The sequence below is a fragment of the Schistocerca serialis genome, chromosome 2, assembly GCF_023864345.2.
Source record: "Schistocerca serialis cubense isolate TAMUIC-IGC-003099 chromosome 2, iqSchSeri2.2, whole genome shotgun sequence".
In the NCBI taxonomy this organism is placed as follows: domain Eukaryota; kingdom Metazoa; phylum Arthropoda; class Insecta; order Orthoptera; family Acrididae; genus Schistocerca; species Schistocerca serialis.
Window position 1 is genome coordinate 930,283,493 of NC_064639.1, and position 25,471 is coordinate 930,308,963.

Consider the following 25,471-nt stretch of genomic DNA (forward strand, 5'->3'; position numbering starts at 1 on the left):
TAACTATCCATTCATTCCAGGAGCTCTGATCTATAGTGGGATGGCAGTGGGGGGTGAAGCCTATGTGATGTTACAATTAGGCAAAAATTAAGATCAAGATTATAGTATGGTGTGTTTTTGTTTTCATTTGAATGCGTGGTGACTGTTCATTTGGACATATCTGAAAGATCAGATACCATGCATTCATATAACTGATTTATCTTGATGGGCAATTAATCCACATCCTTTTAGTCCAGATGCAATATTACATTTGACCTCTTGTGGGAATCTCAAAGTAGTGAGCATGGAGTACATGGATGGGAACTGCGGACAGATGGTACTAGGTGGGAATGTGGATTGCCCAGGAAGTGTGCTGAGAGAGTCTGTGCAACTGCAATAAACACTGTGTCTTGATGATGCAGTGGTTAACACGACTGCCTAGTAAGCAGCAGTGCCTGAGTTTGAATCCTGGTCAAGCACACATTTTCTCTCGTTGCTGCTGATTCTGCATAAAGTTCTGATGCAGATGACACCGAAAGTTCCTTCATTTCCCTTTCCTTTCTCCCTCATCCAAGCTCAGTTTACATAGTAGTCTTTCGTTTTCCTCACTGACAGGTTTCTACTGTACTCTGTTTTCCCACTATTATCTTCTTGCTTTGATCTCTTCCATGTATCTTCTGTCATGTGTCATATGTATTCTTTTAGTAAATTAATGAAGTATGTGTTGCGAATACTGCTCCCAATTCATTGTGGACTGTCATTTCCACAAATCTTTTAATTAAATGTATGTCGATCAAAAATTTATTCTAGATTAAAATGTCTAATTTGTTTAAAATAGTTGTAATGTCACTTTTTATTTGCATTGTATTTTATTAATGTTTTAAAATTGATGCAGTCTTTCCACTCATGGCTGATGAGTAATGCAGACCTGTTAATAATTGAATAAATACTGGAAACGGTAAATGTAATAAGTTATCCTGGCAATAATACTGTACTTTTTTTGTAGAAGACTTGTACAGTACTATTCAGTAGTTTTCACATTTGAGGTGATGTAGTTAAATGTCTCAGGCATTGGACATCCAAAAGTCATGTGATCAAAATAGAAATGAACCTTTAAAATTCACAATTTTCATTCTGTATATTATAAAATATAACTTGGAATATGTATATGTATATATAATTTTAGCATCTGTCACACTCTTCCATTTTACTACAAAACAAATAGCACTCTTTCTTAAAGACTTATGGACTGTTACCATCAAATTCATCCATTTTATTTTTAAAAAAATATGACATAAAATGTATCAGTCAAGACTGTGACCCTGATTTAGACACAGTTGCATGGCAGTAAATCTGTCAAACGAACAGAAAAGCACCATAACTTCAGTTAATTATTAATTTGTTAGGAGTATCCTTAAATGTCCTCTTATTACTGGAGAGTCAAAACCAGTCTGATTAGGTTACAGATAGTAAGCAATGAAATAACCAGATCTCATAAATATATAAACTGTCAGTTGCACACTGCCTTCAAAAACTGTCACGTAAAAAACTAAGATAGCACTTCTGTGGTTGCTTCATATTCATACTAAAATGTATGAAATTTGTCTTATTGTGTTAAGAGATTCACTTATTACAAAACAACACAAAAACAAAATAAAAGACTCTTTGAGCTGGTATTTCATAATTTCCTTCTCTGTGTGGTACAAATGATTTAACACTCAAGGTATTTTCATTTTCTTTTGTTTTCCTTGGTCTCTTCTCTTCAGATGTCTTTTCATTCTTCTTTTCACTCATGCAGTTCATACATCATTTTCATGGCAGTATTCTGTCACTGTCTTCTGGTGTCTGGTGTGCTGTATCAAGTCAAATTCTTTCTTTGAAATTTTAACTTTCTGTATGCAGCCCTGAAATCCAGTGTAGTATGCAGTAGGCAAGCCAGAAGGTAGGACTGGAGCACCACCTGTTTTAAATAGGATGTAATTAATGACCATGTGTTTCTTTCAAGCAAAGCATTATCATCTATTCTTAAGCTTGTAATTGATATAAATTTTTTAACTGTGGACTAACTCATAGTGCTCAAATTCAGTAGATGTGCATATGATGAGACATTGAACTTACTGACTAATTCTTCAAATCTGTGTGGCTTGGTGTATTACATTTATCATCAGAATTTGATATGACTAAAATGTTGATTGGTTTACAATAAAATAAAGGTAATGAACTGTATTACACTTTGGGTATTCATTGCAGTCTGCATCATTTTCTGTGAAACCATTCAACAGGCAAATAAATCATGCAATTAAAAACTCATCATAATCAAAACTTAAAAAAATAATTTACAGTAATCAAAAACAGTGAAACGCCCAAGGCACAGATTTAATAAATCAAAATTAATAAGTTTGTTGAAGAATTAAAAGTTCTCAATTAGCAAAAATTTGACAGAAACCTAAAATCGCACACTTCTGAGTCTGAAATTATTCCTTCAGAAGTAAAATGTTGCAGCCTATAAAAGCAGCAAGTATCCACAATTCTGTATTATCTATTGTTGCATATACTGTTTGTCATTTTTGATCTAAGTACTCTCTTCAAAGAGAGTGCGCAAATAATGAGCACTATCCTCAGTTTCATGAGTTTTTAAGTCCATAAATTGTAAAGTCTACAGTGAGTGCTAAATTTTAATGTGTTTACTGCAGATTTTAGTAGAATGTTGCCAAAAAGTTAAGTGTATGATTTACAAGAAAGGTTTGCTTCTACAGACCTAGCCAAAGCCACCCATTCGAGTGAAGTCTCACAGGCCCAGAGAGTGCCAGTGCTCTGATAGGACTCTCATCATCGACTTGAAGGAAGCCATGTCTTTGTCTTCTGTAGGCTATGAGTGTATGCCAGGCACCATCACTGACATAAACCTGAAACATATGAAACAAAGCAGTGATGAGCCAATTATGGATGCAATTAGTGTCAGATATGTGGACCTTTTGTTTAAATTAAGTAGTACTGAGTAATAAGGTTGTACATAGTCTCATATGAGAGAGAGAGAGAGAGAGAGAGAGAGAGAGAGAGAGAGAGAGAGAGAGAAGCAAACATAAAAAAATTATTATAGAGAAAGAAATCCTTCTGCCAGAAAGAGGCAGAGATTCATGTCTGAAACATCATCCAGCACACTTAACTTTGTACATGTGATCAATGCAACAAATATTTTGCACATGGCAAAAGATTTCTTTCTCAGAAAGTATTCTGAGGATTTGGATAAAGCAGATTCCCTACTATATCCTTTCACACACATGTAAATACTTTAGAAGTAAAGGAGACCACTCACTGAAAAAGCAGAAGCATTGAGTCACTGACAGGGACATAAAAAAGGAAGAAAACTTGATAGCTTTTGAAATAAATTCTTTCTTGAGTACACAGACACATGTATGCATGCATGCCTCTCCCCCCATCCCCTACTCATCCCCCCTCCCCTATTCCCCCCACCCCCACCCCCACATGAACTCTTGTTGTGGGAGGACAGGTACTCCGGCTTGACGAGGGATTTATTCTGAAAGCTATATGCTTGTATGTCCCTGTCGATGATTCAGTGCTTCTGCTTTTCAGTGAGTTGCCTCATTTACTCCTAAAGTATTTACATTCTGTCAGAGCTTTCCTACTATAACTTTCATGCATATGTGGTATTCTCACAGCACCATGGGAAAGTCTTTGTAGAGTTTGGAAGGAAAGGGGAGGAGGTGTAAGAAACAAACACTTTGAGACAGTCCCTTATTTATGCTTAGTGTAAGTAATTATTCATAAGGGGTCAAAACCCAGTTCGGCAAACAAATTTAATGTGTCGCACATAATCTGATTATTGTGGGCTGTATATCAGAATATGTTGAAAACATATTTCGCTGTCATTAGTTTTAAAAGCATCCTACTGGAAAAGAAGATACAAATGCTCCAATGGCAATAGAAGTACAAAAGTTATTGAAAGATTTCAACAGATTTTCATTATAGATTAACAAAATTTAAAATTGGTGTAAAGATTACTATAAGTGACCACAAGTATTACAGTAAATACAAATAGCACAGGTGTGTTTGTGTTTGTGTGTGTGTTTACATTCTTTTTTGTGTTCTTGTGAATGACACAATGTTTCCACTATTCAGTCAGTTGTGTCCTTTACTCACAAATGATTTGCATAGGGAAAGAAGGAAAAGACTTATTTTGTAGTTTGTTATTCTCAGCAAGGCTATATTTTTCATGAATAATCATATTTTCAACTAAAAATATTCACTTTATATTTTCTCAAATCTGTGTCCATTCTCATATGAGGTATCTTTATTGGTTTTGCCAGTGAACTGGTATAGGAATCTGTTTATCAAATGTAGTGGTCACTGAGAACAAACAGGTTAAACACACAGACTCAATAAGGCTTTTATCAAATATTACTGCCATTAAGATACAGTTTTAAAAATTAAGCCTTTGATTAATAGTCCTTCTGCAGGTCTACTAAGTGTGAGTATATTGCAAGTAACATGTGTTGTATTTTGCAAAATGTTGATGTGAGTGATGTGGAGTTTTAACTGCTTTTAACTGTTATGAAATGAGGGGAATAAATATACATAATTTGGTAACAGGAGAAGTAGATATTATGTACAAGGTGTCAAATAAATAATAGTAAGTACTTTGGTATGCTGTTCCTGAGGCATAGGAGGGAAAAAACTTTATATAAAGCACTGTTTACTAAATCAAACAATGGAATCTCCAGGTTGGAATATCAATAAATCAAGGAATATATAGATTGCTAATTGCTGTGAAGATGACACATTAAGCTGCAGATGGGTGCAACTAAAAGGTTTTAGGAAACACACACACACCACACACACGCATGCACGCATGCACGCATGCGCGCGCGCACACACACACACACACACACACACACACACACACACACACACACACGTATTCATTCACACAAGTAAGCATGCCTCACGCACGTGTAACTACCGTCTCCAGCGGTTCGGATTGGAATGCCAATTAGCTGTGGCCAAAAGCTAATGTATAAGTATCTTTTAGTTCTACTTGTCTGCAACTTGATATATCATGAAACTTTTTGGCAGATTAAAACTGTGTGCCGGACCAAGGCTCGAACTTGGGACCTTTGCCTTTCATGGGTAAGTACTCTACCAACTGAGGTACCCAAGCACAACTCACAACCCGCCTTCACAGCTTCAATTCTGCCAGTACCTCATCTCCTACCTTCCAAACTTTCCCGTGAAAGGCAAAGGTCCCGAGTTCGAGTCTCGGTTCGGCACACAGTTTTAATCTACCAGGAAGATTCATATCAGTGCACACTCTGCTGCAGAGTGAAAATCTCATTCTTGACATGTCATCTTTATGGTAAGTAGTTTTGTTGACTATATTGACTATAATGCAGTTTATGCATAATGATGAAAAATGCCTTTTTTTCTTCCTTATATTATGTGGCAACAATTCGGTAGTGTTTACCATGACCAGTTTGCCTCAATACAGTGTACTTGTGGCTGGGTCTCCTTGGCCACAGAGCCTAAAATACACTGGATCTTATCTTTTGGAAGTGTACCAAGTGTTTATGCAATGAATAGTGAAAGGCATGTATGATCTGCGAGATTACAATAGCTACTGCCACTGGATTCATCATAAGCATTAGCAACAGTAAAACAGCATGTGTGTAACTACTGTGAAGCTTGTATTGAAATGGATGACACACACTTAAAACTTTAAAGGGAGATGCCTGACAGATATATGCAAATATCGTGTTCCAAACATATTATGGGTTGTTTACCAGGAACTGGAGGATACCTTATGCTTATCATAATCAATTCTAAAAATACACTTTTTAATATATATTCAAGTTTAAACATAATGTGTCATGACTGACAATGCATTTGTTTCAGAGGCTGAAAAAAACCCTTGTCTACCACTCAGGTTGCACTATCAGCTCACTGGCCATTACTGTAAAAGGACGCAAGCTGCTGGCTCATCTTGTTATAATTGCAGTCGCCCACAACAGCACCCAGTGACCCAGGTCTGGCCACCAGGTGGTGGCACAATCAACCATCAAAGGCAGCTTCCCACTAAGGTCGACGAACACAGTCAGTCCAAGAAATTGACTTGCAATCTACATTACAATTCCACCACAGCAGAGTACATTCTTCCTCATTCCATTAGGATTTGTTCACTTGACCGTGCTCTCGGGTCTCTCAGTATCTAATTAGACTCAGCCTGGCATTGTTCTTGGACTTGTATGGAACTTCCCAACTGTGTTTTCATTATCCCTTAACCTGAAACATTGGTCTCTCAGACCCATTATTCATTTTAAGCCCTGATTGTGGTAGCACTGCAAAATACCACAGTCTCTCTTTTTCAGTGTCTTTGTTTTGATACTTGCTGCGTGTTAATCAGCATTCAACAATCGTATTGACTTTGTCAGTCTAATGATAAACTGTGTTATTTAGAACTGGGCATGAAAGTGGTTCCCTGCCTGACTGCATGTTTCACATTATATGAAATAATGAGGTAAAGTTCGATAGCTACATGTTTCTAAGTGTTATACACACATCAAAAAAAGTTTTGCATCACCCCGGTTCCCAGAACTCCTTAAGATAGAGGTTGACTGTGGATATTGTATCACAGACACAGTCCATTTGACTGTTCGGAGATGTCATTAAATCTGCCCAAAGATGTAAACAACCATGCATGAGCAGTGCCTATTAGATGGAGGGGGTCCAACAGCAGATCAGTTCCAGTCATTCCACCAGGAAGGAGGTACACAGCTTGTGTTGTCTGTAGTTCAACTGTGCCTAGATGGTCATTACCGCAGTTTGACTGTGTCAGCATTTTTACTTTGTGCCAGGAAGGGCTCCCAACAAGGGAAGTGTCCAGACATCTTGGAGTGAACCAAAGCGATGTTTTTCGGATGTGGAGGAGATAAAGAGACAGGAATTGTCGATGAGATGCCATGCTCAGGCCGCCCAAGGGCTACTACTGCAATGGATGACCGCTACCTATGGATTATGGCTTGGAGGAACCCTGACAGCAATGCCACCACTTTGAATAATGCTTTTTGTGCAGCCACAGGACGTCACGTTAAGACTCAAACTGTGCGCAATAGGTTGCGTGATTGAAACTTTACTCCCGATGTCCATGCAAGGTCCAACTTTGCAACCACGACGCCATGCAGCTTCATACAGATAGGTCCAACAACATGCGAATGGACCACTCAGGATTGGTATCACGTTCTCTTCACTGATGAATGTCGCATTTGCCTCCAACCAGACAATTGTTGGAGATGTGTTTGGAGGCAACCCAGTCAGGCTGAACGCCTTAGACACAAAGTTCAGCAAGCACAGCAAGGTGGAGGTTCACTGCTGTTTTGGGGTGGCATTGTGTGGGGCTGATGTACGTTGTTGGTGGTCATGGAAGGCTCCATAATCGCTGTACAATATGGCTCCATAATGGCTGTACAATATGTGAATGCCATCCTCCAGCGGATAGTGCAATGATATCGGCAGCATATTGGCGAGGCATTCATCTTCATGGACGACAATTTGCACCCCCTTTGTGCACATTTTGTGAATGACTTCCTTCAGGATAACGACGTCATTCAACTAGAGTGGCCACATGTTCTCCAGACATGAACCCTATTGAACATGCCTGGGGCAGCTTGAAAAGGGCTGTCTATGGATGATGTGACCCACCAACCACTCTGAGGGATCTACACTGAGTTGCCGTTGAGGAGTGGGGCAATGTGAACCAACAGTACCTTGATGAACTTGTGGATAGTATGCCACAATGAATATAGGCATGCATCAGTGCAAGGGGACATGCTAGTGAGTATTAGAGGTACCAATGTGTACAGCAATCTGGACCACCACCTTTGAAGGTCTCATTGTATGGTGCTACAAAATGCAGTGTGTAGTTTTTGATGCTCAATAAAAAGGGCGAAAATGATGTTTGTGTTGATCTCTGTTCCAGTTTTCTGTACAGGTTTTGGAACTCTCAGAACTGAGGTGATGCAAAACTTTTTTTGATGTGTCCATATTTTTCTTTCAATTGACTTTTCAGATTTTCTTATTTTATACCATTTTATTATATGCATGAATTTATGTTACTTTTCAACTGTAGCATGAACTGACTAAGAGGAATATCTCAGCAGTTGATCTGAACTTTGAAGCTTGGGCACAAGAGCAATTATGTGAAATAAATGAAGAAGAAAATGGGAATTACAGCAAAATTTTTGATGTTTCTGATGCCTGATGCTGATTCTGATTTTAAGGTAGCTGAGGGTCACCATGAAACAAATAATGATAGTAGTGAAGAAAATGCTTTATTGCAGGAAGAGCCTGTTGTGGCATGTACCACAGGTAACTAGTCATCATAAACAGTCTTATAACGAAGATAATTTCAAGTGGAAACATTGAGACTCAGAGTCTGTTCGAGCAAGAAAAACACATCAACAACACAATTTGGAAGGCGGAATAAAACTAAAGAAACTAAACTTCTCCCAAACAGGCCATGAAGGCCAAATGGTACTGACTGGCAGCCGTGTCATCCTCAGAAGATAGGCATCACTGGATGTGTATATGGAGGGGCATGTGGTCAGCACATTGCTCTCCCAACTGTATGTCAGTTTCTGGGATTGGAGCTGCTACTTCTCAATCAAGTAGCTCCTCAGTTTGCCTCACAAGGGCTGAGTGCAGCCCGCTTGCCAACAGTGCTTGGCAGACCAGATGGTCACCCATCCAAGTGCTAGCCCAGCCTGACAGTGCTTAACTTCGGTGATCTGAATCTCAGATATAGGAGAATTATTTGATGATGTCATGTTGGAGTTATACCAAGTCATAGAACAGAAAAGAGTAACACTTGAGTGAAGTATCTTACCTCAAAGTAAAGGAAAATGGCGTATAAGTGCACCAAATGTGACCAACCAAGTTGCCTGGAAATGTAGTGGGAAGATGTGTTTTGACTTTGCAAAAGCTCTAATAATTAATATTTTCAATTAATTTATTATTACGTTCATTTATATTTTCTGCAATCTTTCATTTTAATCACGAATATTGTGATCAGTGTAACAATATTAACCATCATTTGAAGACTTGTTTTAAATGACTAGAGATACTCATGATGTTTTCCGTTAATTTTAAATAACATAAATTCTTTCTAAGTGCTGAATAGTATTTCATCTAATTATAAAATAAAGTAGTTGACTACTCACTTAATTTTTGTCAGCTAATGTGGAGTTATATGATAAAAAATATAACAAGGTCTATGAGACTGCATGTTTCTAGTTAGGCATGTTTAAGAGATGTTCCAGGTTAAGAGTTAAATTAATTTTAATATTATACCTGGTGATCAAAAAGTCAGTATAAATTTGAAAACTGAATAAATCTCGCAATAATGTAGATAGAGAGGTACAAATTGACACACATGCTTGGAATGACATGGGGTTTTATTAGAACCAAAAAAATACAAAAGTTAAAAAAATGTCTGACAGATGGTGCTTCATCTGATCAGAATAGCAATAATTAGCATAACAAAGTAAGACAAAGCAAAGACGATGTTCTTTACAGGAAATGCTCAATATGTCCACCATCATTCCTCAACAATAGCTGTAGTCAAGGAATAATGTTGTGAACAGCACTGTAAAGCATGTCCGGAGTTATGATGAGGCATTGGCGTCGGATGTTGCCTTTCAGCATCCCTAGAGATGTCGGTCGATCATGATACACTTGTGACTGCAGGTAACCCCAAAGCCAATAATCGCATGGACTGAGGTCTGGGGTCTTGGAAGGCCAAGCATGACGAAAGTGGCTGCTAAGCACATGATCATCACCAAACGACATGTGCAGGAGATCTTTCACGCGTCTAGCAATATGGGGTGGAGCGCTATCCTAATAAATCCCCATGCCATTCCAAGCATGTGTGTCAATTTTTACCTCTCTATCTATGTTATTCCATGGTTTATTAAGTTTTCAAATTGATACTGACTTTTTGATCATCCAATACATGTATTTATTTGTATGTGTAGTTACAACATCAGTGGTGACAATTGAAGTTGATAATTCATGTGTGTTTTTGGATAAAGTGATGATGTCAACACTGGCCAGGGTGGCCAAGCGGTTCAGGTGCTACAGTATGGAACCGTGCAACCGCTATAGTTGCAGGTTTGAATCCTGCCTCAGGCATGGATGTGTGTGATGTCCTTAGGTTAGTTAGCCTCAGTGTTAGGCTTCTTGCCGTCACTGTAAGAAGAATATTGTGGGGATACATCACACTCGGTCAGCTCCGGCTGAGGATTTGAACTCTCAGGCAATGGGCATTAAAATTGTTAGCCTCACATGTGACAATCTTGAAACTGGCAGATTAAAACTGTGTGTTGGACCGAGACTCGAACTCGGGACCTTCGCCTTTCGCGGGTAAGAGCTCTACCGAATGAGCTACCCAAGCACAACTCACACCCCGTCCCCACAGCTTTACTTCTGCCAGTACCTCGTCTCTGCAATATCCTTTCTTTCAGAAGTGCTAGTCCTGCAGATTCGCAGAAGTGCTTCTGTAAAGTTTGGAAGGTAGGAGGTGAGGTACTGGCAGAAGTAAAGCTGTGGGGACGGGGCGTGAGTCGTGCTTGGATAGCTCATTCGGTAGAGCACTTGCCCGTGAAAGGCAAAGGTCCCGAGTTCGAGTCTCAGTCCGGCACACAGTTTTAATCTGCCAGGAAGTTTCATATCAGCGCACACTCCACTGTAGAGTGAAAATTTCATTCTTGTAATCTTGAAACTCTTCTGACAAATTGTTCATCAATGTGCGTATGAATGGACACCCCTACGATTACAAGTGGATACAGCTGGGGTGACTTCGCTTCTTAATTCTGACTCATATCTGTGCCTTGGCTCCCCTGCGGTGTCTTCTACTTCACGCTGTTTTGTCATTTACAACTGGTAACAAATCCCTATTTTTGGACAGTTTATGGCAGAGATGACATACAGGGTGGTGTCCGCCCATTGATATTCCTTGTGGTGGACAGTGCATTTGTGGAAAATTTGTTTGTCTTGGATGCTTTTACAGCATTTAGATTCACTCTCACTGATTTGATGTGCTGCATTTCTTATCATGTGCCCTATCAAGAAGTGGATTAACTGTGCAAGGAATATTTTGTCCTTGTCCTTTCTCTGCCTGGGTTAGGCAAGGTCACAGATTTTCTCTTAAAACCGTGATAGAAATGTGTCCTCACTCCCTCCCTCCCCCCCGCCCCCCCTCCTCTCAAAATCAGGCCAGTACTGCTCACGCTTAATGATTAAGTTAAGAAAGCACTCGATAGGCTGACTGCTTTGGATGTCATTGAACTATGTTATCAAGAAACCAACTGGCAAGCTCCGTCTTTCCAGTGATTTCATGGTGATGATTAATGCACAGTCTGGGGCTGACTCATACTGCATCCCACACCCACAACAACTCATGGCAAAACTGGTAGGGGGACAGTATTTTTCTAAGCTGGATATGGCAGAGGTTTATTTACAACTGCCACTGGATGAAGAGTCGCAACAGCTCCTTGTCGTCAACACATCAAATGGTCTCGACAGGTAAGGCTGGTTAGTTTTTGAAATTACAAGCACACTGGCCCTTTCTCCACTTTTGTTGGAGCAACTTGCACATTGTGTTCCTGTTGTATCAACTACCTTGATGACATTGTTGTCACAGGTTGCACCACCAAGTACCATCGCTACAACGTGTGGCTTCTGTATCAGACCATGTCAGATGTGGGTCTCAAGTGCCATTTAGATAAGCCATATTTCTTCCAAATCTCTGTTGAATATGTGGGTCGTGTCATTTCCCATAGAGGGATCCAGCTGACAAACAGTCATATGGGGTCTGTTCAAAAATTCCAGAACATTTGTAATTTCGCACCAGTGGTGTGTTGGAGCAAAATGTGGTTGTCATCCCTGCACACACCTTTGTTTAATGTGTAACTTCTGGAAGTTTCATTGTTATATGTCTTTTAGTTATTGTTAAGTGCTGTATTGAGTAGAACGTTGTGTTGCAGAGTTTGCGAATTTTGAGATGGAAGAGTTAGAGGAGCAACATGTCTGCATTATATTTTGTGTGAAACTGAGGAAAACCTTTACAGAGACACACCATCTGATGCAGGGAGCCTATGGTGATGAGTGATTAAGTCATACTCAGTGTTATGAATGGTTCACATGGTTTAAAAATGGCTGGACAGAAGTTAAAGATGGCCCTCATTCAGGACGCCCTTCAAAGTCTATCGATGATGCTCATGTCACAAATGTCAGTGAAATTGTGCATGAGAATCGAAGACTGACAGCATCTTGGAGTGCACTGTGTTGCCGCCAAGTTTGTCCCACAGCTCATGACTCAAGGCCAGAAAGACCTTCACTTTGCAATCTGTGGAGAGCTTTTGGGTTGTGCAAATCAGAACTAGATGTTCGTTAAGAGAATCACACCTGATGATGAGACATGGGTCTACAATTATGATTTTGAGACCAAGGTTCAATCTTCACAATTGGTCAGGAAAGGTTTTCCAAGATAAAAAGAGCTCATCAGGTCAGGTCAAATGTCAAAGCCATGCTGATAGTTTTCTTTGACTTTGAAGAAGGATTAGTTCATCATGAATTCATGCCACAGGGACAAACTGCTAATTGATAGTACTATTGGGATGTGTTGCAATGCCTGCGAGAAAATTTGAGAAGAAACGGCCTGAAATGTGGTGAGGCAATTCATTGCTTTTGCATTACAATAATGCACCCGTACATTCATCCCTGTTGGTGCGAGACTATCGCACAAAAAATGAAATCACCATGCTGTCTTGCCCTCTGTGGTCTCCAGACTTGGCTCCTGTATACTTTTCTTTAATTTCCAAAGTGGAAAATCACATTGAAAGGACAAAGATTTGCAACAATAGATGAGATAAAAGAAAATTCACGTCCTGCAAGAGGCATAACAGGACTACTTCCAGAAGTGGAAACGGTGTTGGGAGCAGTGCATCAGTTGTGAGGAGAGTGTTTTGAAGAAGACGACACTCAATAAGTAAAGGTAAGTGTAGAAAAAAATTGTGGATGAAGTTCTGGAATTTTTTTGGTAGACCTTGTACTGCAGCTGTTGAGGTCCTTCCTTGTTGGGCTGATGTGAAGGAGCTTCATGTACTTTTATGTATAGTTTCATACTGCCACAAATTTAAACTGTGGGCAGATACCATGGCATATCCTCTAAATCAGTTGCTCAAAAAAGCCATGTCATACTTGTGAATAAGCATTCAAGAATTTGAAAGATAGTCTTCATTGTGCGCTGTGGCCGCCACATATGAGCTGGTTTGACAGGTTGTTGTGGCTACAGATGCATCTCTGTATGGCTTGTGGCTATACTGTCCCATCACATTGTAGGTGGTTCTGAACAGCCAATATCTTTTGCCTTGATGACGCTCAATGTGGCACATAAGAAAGACTCTTACATTGAGAAGGAAACACTTGATATTAACTATGCCATCAAGAAGCTTCATGTGTTTCTCTATGCTGTTAAGTTTCACCTATTTATTGTTGACAGTCCTTTAGTCAGTCTCTTTAGCCCTATGGCACATCTGCCAGACAAAACGGCCCATACATTTCAACAGTGGGCACTGTTCCTCAGTCATTATCGCTATGCAATTCACTTCTGTTCAACTGCTCAGCACTATAATGCTAGTGCTCTCTCACACCTTCCTGCGGGTTGATCAGGATGAAGTCCTTTAGTTAAACTCAATGACAAAGCTCAAGCGAAACTGAACTGGTTACCTATTATGGGCTCCTGCTTTGTCTCGCAGTCAGCTCCAAGCCTATTCTTCTCCAGGCATGGCAGTATATTCTGCAGGGGTGGCCGGAATGGCTACCAGCTCGAGCGTTGGGTCCCATCTGTAATTAGTTTGTGCTGTGCCATAGACTGACTCTTGACGATGGTGTAATTTTGTTGTTGAGAGAACACACTGTGCCATGAGTAGTCACTCCAGACTCCCTCAGTTGAGTTGATATTGCCCTATATTTGTCTGACCAGAAAATAATGTTATCTTTTCATTGGTTATTCAGTCTTTTTCTCATGGTCATCTCCTTTTTGGCAGTCCCCTTCCAGAGATTGAAATGGGGGACTATTCTGGAACCTTTTGCCAATGGAGAGATCATCATGTTGCCTTTCAATTGCTGGCCACATGGTTTGTGCATACACATTATGGCCGGTCAAGGTGGCCGAGTGGTTCTAGGCGCTACAGTCTGGAACCGCGCGACCACTATGGTCGCAGGTTCGAATCCTGCCTCGGGCATGGATGTGTGTGATGTCCTTAGGTTAGTTAGGTTTAAGTAGTTCTAAGTTCTAGAGGACTGATGACCTCAGAAGTTAAGTCCCATAGTGCTCAGGGCCATTTGAACCATACACGTTATGTGTCTTTAGTGCAGTGGTTCCCGTTGCCTTCTGCATCCTCATGCCATTGATCATTGGTGATTCTTCTGCCTTTGGGACAGTTTCCCACTCAAGGGCAAGAGAGTGCCCTGAATCTCTGTCCACTCCTTTGACCTCTCTGAAAGGCCGTTGGCTGAATGAGGGTGACTCCTTATGCTGGAAGTCTTCGGCCGCCATTACTGATGATTTTTACTCAAAATATAAAGTGGTGAGACCAAGGACTTTCCTACTATAATCAAATTTTGCATATTTTGGTTCATTGATCTCTTTATGGGTTATTATTGTGGGGTAACTCCTCACTTGCTCAAGAAGTATTCATTGTAGAAAATAAAGTAATAAGAAATGTGCGTAGAGTTCACACAAGTACATCATGCAGCTATCTCTTTAAGCAGATGGGAACATTAACTGCACCCCCACAGTACATATATACTGTACGGCTGATAATAAACATTTATGAAATTATCAACAACCCATCTAAATTTGGGAATAACAGTGATATTCACAAGTACAAACAAGACACATAAATGATCCACATGGGGCTGAGAGCCAGAGGTAGGTCACACTCAGGAACAGGTAGAAAGTAGTTATATGTCTGTACTTTCAGTGTTCACACACTGTGGCAACTACTTTTAACAACAGATTTGATATCCAGAATGTTTGTAAAAGCTTGTAACGAACACCAATGTCCTTGAAGGAGAAGGGTTATGAAGCCATCCCAAGTAGAGTTTGCCATTTCTGCAGGCACAGGAAGACTGATATAGTACTGTTTGCATAAGATCTCAAACACATACCTGGCAAACAGCCGTATTTGTAAACTTGACAAATCATCAAATTAGACAGTTTTTGCTGTGGGTACTATAACATGTATGCTGGTCTGTAGATCAATAGATGACTGTGTCTGCACAAATAAGTCTTAGTTTAACTCACAGAGTAAAAGGAAATGGTGTGGTTTGATAAGTCTACAAAAATGTTATCTATCAAACATCCATGAAATAGATGATTTCAGATAAGGCAGTATTTATGTGGTGGTGGCTGTAGGTGTGGACATTGTTGTCCCTCTGGGTAAATACACAGGCCTCCATGCCTTTATAATTGAAACTGTGACTATATGTATGAAGGGATGGCATATATGAGGTTTAAGTGTAGTCCCAAGCCCATTCAGTAAGAAAAATTTCTTCCTTAGAAAACAATAGGACTCATTTCACAGACAGATATCTTTAACAGCAAAAATTCTGTGCATGGAGTGGTCAGATTAATAATCTCTTGCCCTGATTATCAGAAATTATATTTGGAATGCACCTTGTTGCTTACACCCTCCTCTGTAGATCTTTGCCAAACTGAGTGTCTTTGTAAGAAGTTTTAATGTTCAAATCCTTGGAAATCAAAAGCAGCAGCATTTATGGAATCATATGCCACTGTGTTCTTCATACTACTCATGTGAATTGACAGTACCTCTATTACACTATAGTGATATAATGACAAAATGATTTTGTACATGTTGATGTCGCAGAAAATAAATTCTTTGATTGAAACAGTGTTTTAAAGCTGCCCTGTGTTCAATTTATTTGCTACATTCCATCATATCTGACGCTTAATTTTTAAAGTGCTGTAATTTTTGTGACATCTGTTTTATCAATGGAAACTAGTTTTGTGAGAGCAAAGTGCACCTAATGAGACATATTTTTTAAATTTATGTTCAATTGGATGAGAAATTACTTTTGAGTTTAAGTACATAATTCCACTCTGAGTCATAGTTCAACACTTTTTACTGTCTGGAACAAAAACCTTTAAGGAATAAAAGCACTGGGAAGAGAGTGAAAGAACTTTGGGACCCTTAAGCAGACTACTGCAAGATATATAATTATCTACTTTACACAATATTCTCACTGCTCATTCTGCTGAATAAATACCTTATTCACTTTAAGTAGACTGCCTGCAATGATACTTCCATAAGACAACAGGGGCTGAAAATATTCAAAGTAAGCCAACACTCTTAATCTGATTCTACACAATCAGAAATCCATCTAAGAGCAACACAAAATTATTATAGGGAAAACATGTTGATCTGAATTTCTTGATTAGTTTATCTGTCTTGACTCCATTTAAACTTATTGTTGAGCTGGATACCACGAAATTTTACACAGTGTTCTTTTAGTGTATGTCCATGCTAAAGGTACAGATAATTTTTGCTTGACTAAAATCGTACGACTCCTCAGGAGATTAATATTTAAACTGCTTGTAGTGGATCAGTCATAAGGCTTTTCAGCTACTATATCATTTAGACATGCCTGACAGGGACCCCTTAATTAATATGTTTGTATCAAGAGCAAACAACACATTTATTGAACTATATTTCAAAGTAAGAACATCAGTGGGTACAGTACTGACCCTTGTGAGATGCCACATACTCTAATAATAAAGTTTATTTCAGTCAAATGATTATATAAAATGTTTAATAGCTCTGCTTGTTTTGACTAACTGTCTTGTTCACAATACTGAAAGGCACTGTTAAGGACACTGTTGCTTAGAAACACTGTGCAATCCAAGCAATATAGATGTAATGTCTATCACAAGCAACTGATGAAACTATACTTACAAAGTATATTACTAACATCCACATCTGTGAACTGACCATATGAAAAAACAACAACTGTTCAACTGTTCTAGCTTTGAAATTATGGCAACTGATTATTCACCGTTGTGTGAGGCCATAATAAATGTAGCAAAACTATATATTCCTTTTCATACATCTTTAATTATGAAACTTCCTCACACATTAAAATTTGTGCCAAACCAGAACTCAAACATGAGACCTTTGCCTTCCATGGACAGGTGCTCTATTGAATGAGCTACCCAAGCACGAAACACAGTTCATCTGCAAAACTTGCAGAACTATCACTCCCAGAAGAAAGGGTATAGTGGAGACATGGCTTAGCCACAGCCTGGGGGATGTTTCCAGAATGGGCTTTTCACTCTGTAGTGAGTTGTTCTGTGACTTTGGTAAAGCTTTTTCTTTCTAGTTCAAGTTATTTTAGTCCCAAGAATTAACTGTGCCATATCCTTGTTTTTGTGCATTGTATCTTTGTTTTTTAGAGGACAACAAAACTCAAAGTCCTGTAAAAATTTGTTAAAAAAAAGAGTTAAATTTTACATGTGCACTGTCTGCCGTATACAGTACTTCCCAATATTCTTCCCATAATTTCTTCTAAACACCACAACTGAGTTATTGTTTATGATTTTACGATATAGCACTTTTCTTGTATGCTCTCTTTGTAACTGTTCAGTATATTTTATTGTTAAGATTTGACTAATATGGTCAGATGAACTATTGACAACTGATTTTACATTTAAATCATTGAAGAAAAATGTATGTAAGAACAAACTGTTAATGCTGTTGCACAATGTCCTTTAATCGTCATAGAGCATTTTAATGAAACAAATATTCCAAAGCTAGTCTAGGTATTCAAAATCAATTTTCATTCTGTAGCCATGTGTGGTCTGATTTGAAGCATCAACTCTATGTGCCTTCAGTCACTACTAGTTAGTAATTAATTATCATAGTGAGAAACTGTGCCGTCTCTACTGGCTGAAATTGCAAAAATTGATATCTACCTTTGATTTAGAAATTTGGAGAGTAGCTTGCTTTTTGCCAAGATTGAACCTCATTTCTGGGAACCCATCAGCTACAGTCACTCCAAAATGATGTCCTTTGTTGTTTCTCCCTTTACCGAGCCACAACAATAAACCATTGAGCTCTGTTGTTCGGAAGACTATTTCGTAACGATTCATTCGCTCACCCTTCCTCCTGTAATAGAAAACACAAAGATTTTTAATATGTTGGAAAACATTATTATTTACTGACAATTGTTGAATATAAAAATGTATATTAATATTAAAATTAATAATGATAAGTCTAAAATAATGTGCCATGAACATATAGAACAAAAAGTGCAGATTGAGAGTGAAGTAATAGAATCAATTGATTCTGTTTTGTATTTGAGCAGTTGAAGACAAAGACTGTATGAATGGGAAAAGAAAAAAGTATAGTAAGACAGGTTTAGAGTGCTTTTTGTAAATTAAATAGCGTACTCAAAACAAAGCTCTTGATATGACTAAAACACAATGTCTTCAGTCAATGTCTATTACCAGTACTGACTTATGACAGTGACACATGGACTTTTAGTGCAAAAAAACCATTAATAATCTAATGTCATCTCACTGAAGAATGGTGATGCATGTAGGGAATTACTAGGAGAGACAATAAGATAAACAGATGAACCATGCAGTACAATTGAGAGGAAGACATAATAATGACTGTTCTGAAAATGGAATGAAAGTGAATAGGTGATGTTGCAAGGTGTGTGAATGGAAGGTGAACTAAGGGAGTTCTTAGCTGGACTTCCAGATACAAAAAAAGTCCAAGACAATGATGTAATGATAAGTGCATACTTGACATAAGGAAACAAACAACAGCAGTATAGATGCATGTTGGTGAAGACTGCAATGCACAGAAAAGTCAACATTTGGCCTTTCTCCAGCAAAGGATGACAAATTATTTGACCGAGCGAGGTGGCGCAATGGTTAGCACACTGGACTCGCATTCGGGACGACGACGGTTCAATCCCATCTCCGGCCATCCTGATTTAGGTTTTCCGTGATTTCCCTAAATCGTTTCAGGCAAATGCCAGGATGGTTCCTTTGAAAGGGCACGGCCGATTTCCTTCCCTAACCCGAGCTTGCGCTCCGTCTCTAATGACCTCGTTGTCGACGGGACGTTAAACACTAACCACCACACCACCACCACCACCACAAATTATTTAATTGGATAGATAAAAAATCTACTCACCAAGCAATGACAGAACACACACATAAAAGACTGTTGTGATTGGCAAGTTTTTGGAGCCAGTGGCTCCTTCTTCAGGCAGAAGTGGAAGGAAGAAGGGTGAAGGAAAACGACTGGAGAGGTCTAGGAAAAGGGGTAGATTTTGAGAAAGTCACCCAGAACCATGGGCCACTAACAATATGGTAAGTCTCCTCTGACCCGCAGTTCTGGGTGGCTTTCTGAAAATCTATCCCTTTTCCTAGAGCTCTCCAGTCGTTTTCCTTCACCATTCCTCCCTCCCCTTTTGCCTGAAGAAGGAGCCACTGGCTCCGGAAGCTTGCCAGTCACAACAGTCTTTTGTGTGTGTGTTCTGCCGTTGCTTGGTGAGTAGATTTTTTATCTATCCAATTAAATAATTTTATCAATAAAGGATGACAAATGGCTGCTGCTGCTGATGATGATATAATCAAATTTCATGCAAATAGTAGTGACAGATTGTACTCATATTGGGGGTGAACTAGGCAGTTCTGAAAGAAATAATAAAGCAAGATAAGGGCTTACTGTCATGCTGATAACGAACTAATTAGAGCTAGTAGGGGTGGAGGAAGTTCCCAGAAAGAATAGCATGAACTAAATAAACAGTTTAGCCGTGTATAGATTTGGGTCAACAATTGAATTTGATTAATTGCGGAATAACATATTTTCCAGCATTGGCTGCAGTTTACTGATAGCCACTCTTGTAGTCACATGAATCCTTCATCATCCTCAAGCAAACAAATACATATCTAACTGACTACATTTGATTGGAAGTAACTAAGGAATTTCAACCCTACTCTATGGGATACGAGCACTCTGAGATGCCCACAGTCTGGTGCAGGTGTGATACGCTGCCCACCAGGTGGCCCAATTACATACTTTTTGTGCATGTGTGAACCACTTGGTCACCCCTGCCCGTGTGTCTTGGCTACTGGAATATGATCACATATGCTCCTGCCTGGCTGCCTAACAACCCACACATCAGCTGTTTGCCCATCCCTGTTGGCCTCGGCTCCTGGGCACCTAGCTGTCCACAGGTGGGCACTTGAGCTAGAACAGCCAGAACTAAGGGACTGAATATAGTTAACTGTTATGAATGATTGCAAACAAAACACATCCACAGAGGAAAAAACAATTCCCTTCCTTTTTAGTCTAATTATTTGAACTTTTGTGCCGACAAGTAGTAATTCTTGATGATTAGCAGAAGAAAAATCAATATAAACATTGACAATTACACCTATGTTCTGCAAATAGCTGTGAATTACATGGCAGAGGGCACTTCCGAAGTACAGGGCAGAGGGCAGTTCCTATTGTATTATATATTAGGACTTCTTTTCATTCCATTCTTGTATGTTTGTATGGAGCATTGTATCTTCTCTTTGCATGCTGCAATTAGTCTAACTTTGTGTTTACATTCCTTATGTGATGAATATGTAGGGGGTTGTAGTGTGTTAGCAGATTTCTCACTTAGCTGGTTTGCTGATTCCTGAAACTTTGCAAGTAGGCTTTCATGGAATAGCTTGCATCTGTCTTCAAGATCTACCTCTTCAAAGATTTCAGTACCTCCATGATTAGGGAAATGAGGAAATGTACAGAGTATATGTTGTGTATTGAGGAGAAGAGAGGTGGGCACATAGAGACTAGGAGGATATTTGGATGCTAAATGGAGAGTTGAAACTTGACAGGCAGTAGTGTTCATACAAGAGACGTTAGCTAGAGAGAGATTTTATTTTACACTTACCCTTTGTCAAAGAATTCTGTGTCATCTTCATCATACATGTCATCCACACCATGAGTGTCATAATCATTATAAATTTCGTATTCTTCATCTTCTTCTCGTGAACTTAAATCAGTGTAGTTTGTGCTTTGAGAAATGTTAGTGCTGCATAGAAGTGACAGAAAGATTGATGTGGTTAGTATGTTAGATGAAGTAAATGTATGAATAAAGTTAAACAGAAGTTCACATTTTAGTATGTTAATCACTTAAGTTACATCAGTCATTAGTAACAGATTTTAGTAACATGTTTTTGTGTACAAATTATACAAACCTATGAACACATATAATCAGCGAACAAACAATTACTGATTTATTTAAATCTGAGAGGGGAAAGTGCAGCTATGTGATGGATTTACGCAGCGTGGAACTCATGAATGATAACAGAATTAGAAGCCAGATGAATCTAAACAATCTGTGTAGAGGGAACAGTCTGAAGTACACTGATGTATAGAAGTAGTAGTACTAGAATTAGCAGTGATAGTAGTAGTAGTAATAATAGATAAAGAATAAGGAGAAAAAGAATTAATCTGAAAAAATACAGTGCTTTGCAAATAGAATTAGCATCTAGTAGTTTCATGAGATTCTTGGTAGACTGCTTTGATTCTGTGGAATTCTCATTTTTTACCAAGAATATGAAACTCGTCATACTAATTAATGATACTTATCAAGGGAGATTAGGATGGAAAAATGTTCAAGATTAGCGTTTAATTTCTTTTTTGACATTAATTCCATTAGAGGATAAGTTTGTCTGGATAAAGAAGTTCCAGAACTCTGGCCACAGCCTTATCAAAGGAATCATTCTGATAGTCATCTGAAGTGCTTTCTTGAAATCATTCTGCAGTGTCTTGGACTATTTGGAATCTAATCTTCCTGAATAAAAGTTCAATGTCTTAGCCACAATCCTTAGAAACTAAAAACCAAATAAAAACAATCTTCAACCAAACAGCTCTCCTAAGTTATCCAAACATCAGAATTATATGATTACATGTAATAAAACAAGTAAATAGCAAAAATGCTTTTATTTTTACATTAATTAGAATTCTTTTCTTAAGAGTATGAGTTTGTACTCATAAATATAAAGTAGAAGGGATAGATAAATAGTGGCTGAACATTAAGATTAGTCCAAGGAGATGGTTCCTTTTAAAATAGTGTCTTATTTCAGCAGCCAAACATAATCAGTGTTGTTACAGTCATAAACGTCTATGTTTGGATAGTTTTGATGTTCTGTGAAAGAAAATTTTTGAACTAAAACTAGAAAACAAGCAAAACCCGGTACAATTTTCTGAGGTTTTAAGTGCTTATATCAACTAGTTACCAATCACTTGCTGATGAGTGGCTGCTTATCCTCATGTTTGAAAAACTTGTATTCAAATATTTAATGGAAACACACATACAAGCACATATAGACTCACCTATTCTTAGATATAAATATTGTCTACTAAAAAATTATCCAATAGATGGAAAGGAGCTGTCAAGCAAAACTCATTGAAATTTGTTTCTAAACTTTATATTATAGTTATTTTTGTGCCGGTGTACCTAATCTTTCCACATTCTTGTACTTCCTATGAGCTTTAACCTCATCCATATTTACCTGACTTGACTGCCCCTTACATCTTCTACCTCTCATCACTTCCTGGATCAGAGTAGTAAATTGAGAGGAATGACAAGGTAAGTGACTAATGGATGGATGAGTGGATGGATTTAAAACTGGTGGGTGCTAAACAATGTGGTCATCAGTGCCCTTTCTCAAGATTGTGGTACAAAGCCTCAGCCATAAAAAAAAAAAAAAATCACACACATTGTCCAGTATATCTGTTCATACCATTGTTGTAAGTTAACAGTATTAATAAAGCAGTGGAAGCCATAAACATGACTGGCTGACCGAGGAACTAATAGGATGAGCCAACCACCCAAAACAACATTAAAATCTTCACCCAGTTAATCATTTTTTTTCTTGTATCAATGTCTTTTTGGAGCAGGCTCCTTGTTTCTTCTGTTATCCTGCCCAAAGTATCTATAACTTCTATTCCAGCAGCACATCTCAAGAGCTCGCAGATGTTTATTTTCCACCTTCCTCAGTGTCCACATTTATGACCCGCAGAAGAATAACTGTTATCAAATAGTTTTTTTGCTATCTAGGGACACACAGTTCCATGTTATATTTTTTTCCAAGTGATTGTAATAGCTGAGATACTCCTTTTTTCACATTAGTCGTACTTGTTCCATCTGCTGTGATACAGCTTCTCATGTACGCATACTTGAATACATTTACAAGTGTCAGCTTATCAGCTTTAAAATGCGCAATTGCATTTTGTTTTCTGTCTCTTGTGTAGGTCATAATTTTTCTTTTGATTTCACTGGTCTCCATCTCACATATCTATCAGAGTGGTGAATCATCTTCAGTAGCTCATCCTTATTTCTGCCCAATGGCAATGCCATCAGCTGCTTCTTACTTAGTACAAAAAGTGTTTTTTAAGTGCTTATACTTTATATTAAAATAATTATTATAAAGAATTTGAGCTTTAAAGAGGGCTCTTACCTTTTGAGTATCTTATTTGGAATTCTGAAGAATGTCTTCCCTGAGAACTTAACAGCCATGCTGTTACTAGAGGAATCGACATCTGGAAAGAATTCTTTTTATTAACACTTAGAAAATAGATTACCCGATTTGTAATTATAACCACACTATCTTATCAAATAAGTAGTTATATGAGCACTTTTACACTGTAAACAACAGGTTATGGATTTACGTATAATTAGGTCATAAGGAGGCCACTTAACTTCTAATGTGACAAGTTTCTTTGTTTCAAGAGCAGACATGGAGATGGAGTGTATGTAAATCTGAAACTGACTTTGTGTGAAAGCATCAACAAACCCAGACTGACAAATAAAAACCAATTATAGACAACTAACTGCCATCTGTGTCACGTCTGCTGTGCAGCGAGCTACATTAATTTAAGTATTAACTGTATTTTTCTTACTTGTCACTTCTTCTTCCATGTGTTTTTGCTTTTAGGAAGCTTTAATTGTCGAGTGCTAGTAATAATGTTCCATAGATTTCGTGTTTGTTTTGAATACAGTCAGACAGAGTCCCTTTAGTCACCCATAGTGCCAGTAGTGCTAGAGTTTGTTTTGAATACAGTCCGGAGACAGGTAGTGCTATTTGCATTGTTTTCTACAAGAAGTGTCTAGTAACCACAGTCTAGTCAACTATCAGCCGTCTTTAGTGAATTAGCAGTCTAGTTAAAAGTTGATTAACTCTGTACAGCAGATTGATTTCTTAGGATGGATAGGAAGTGTGACTGCTGTGTACAAACGCAGGAGGAGCTGGCCACTGTTCGCGAACAGTTGAAAGTGTTGATGGCCGCAGTCAGCCGTCTTCAGGCTACTGCCTCAGAGTGTAGCGGCAGTGGGGGTCTGGTGCATTGCATGGTACACCCCAGGTGTTACATGCTTCACCCACTGTCCCTGCTGTCGAGACATATTCACGGGTACCGGGCGCGGTTGGGCCACCCTCTGCCTAAGGGGAGTGGCGGGTTCAGCGGCGTTCGCGGCGCACGAGGTGGAGGGTCAATGTGGAGGCTGGCCATATGGCATTGCCCGCTCTGCCTGTGAGTGGACATGTGGCCACTTCTTCAGCAAGGTCCGAGCAGGCACACGGGGGGGAGGGGTTTATTAGTGACTGGGAGCTCCAACGTTAGGCAGGTGATGGAGCCCCTCAGGGAAATAGCGGAAAGGTTGGGGAAGAAGGCCAGTGTTCACTCGGTCTGCTTGCCGGGGGGTCTCATCCAAGATGTGGAGGAGGCCCTGCCGGCAGCGATAGAGAGCACTGGGTGTACCCGACTGCAAATTGTTGCTCATGTCGGCACCAATGACTCCTGCCGTCTGGGTTCAGAGGTCATCCTCAGTTCATACAGGTGGTTGGTGGAGTTGGTGAAGGCGGAAAGCCTTGCTCATGGGGTGGAATCTGAGCTAACTATTTGTAGTATCGTTCCCAGAACTGATCGCGGTGAAATAATTTGGGTGAAGGTCACGGTTAAAGCAGGCTCAGACATGGTAATTGGATGTCTCTATAGGACTCCTGGCTCAGCAGCTGTTGTGGCTGAGCACCTGAAGGATAATTTGGAAAATATTTTGAGTAGATTTCCCCACAATGTTATAGTTCTGGGTGGAGATTTTAATTTGCCGGATATAGACTGGGAGACTCAAATGTTCATAACGGGTTACAGGGACAAAGAATCCAGTTAAATTTTTTTAAGTGCTTTATCTGAAAATCTACCTTGAGCAGTTAAGCAGAGAACCGACTCGTGGTGATAACATATTAGACCTTCTGGTGACAAACTGACCCGAACTATTTGAAACAGTTAACGCAGAACAGGGAATCAGCGATCATAAAGCGGTTACT

The 25,471-nt window shown here is 39.1% G+C and overlaps 1 protein-coding gene across 1 annotated transcript in view; it reads right to left on the reverse strand.

Moving 5' to 3' along the window:
- Positions 1 to 1,098: 1,098 nt before the first annotated feature.
- The window catches only part of LOC126456525 (agrin-like), a 1,113,065-nt gene continuing 1,088,692 nt past the window's right edge, over positions 1,099 to 25,471 (reverse strand). The window contains exons 24-28 of the mRNA XM_050092274.1: positions 23,606 to 23,687; positions 21,031 to 21,171; positions 18,044 to 18,236; positions 2,738 to 2,885; positions 1,099 to 1,939 (exon numbers count right to left, since the gene is read on the reverse strand). Of these exons, the coding sequence (XP_049948231.1) occupies positions 1,779 to 1,939; positions 2,738 to 2,885; positions 18,044 to 18,236; positions 21,031 to 21,171; positions 23,606 to 23,687 (725 nt within the window). The 3' untranslated portion in view covers positions 1,099 to 1,778. The remainder of the gene's footprint in view (positions 1,940 to 2,737; positions 2,886 to 18,043; positions 18,237 to 21,030; positions 21,172 to 23,605; positions 23,688 to 25,471) is intronic.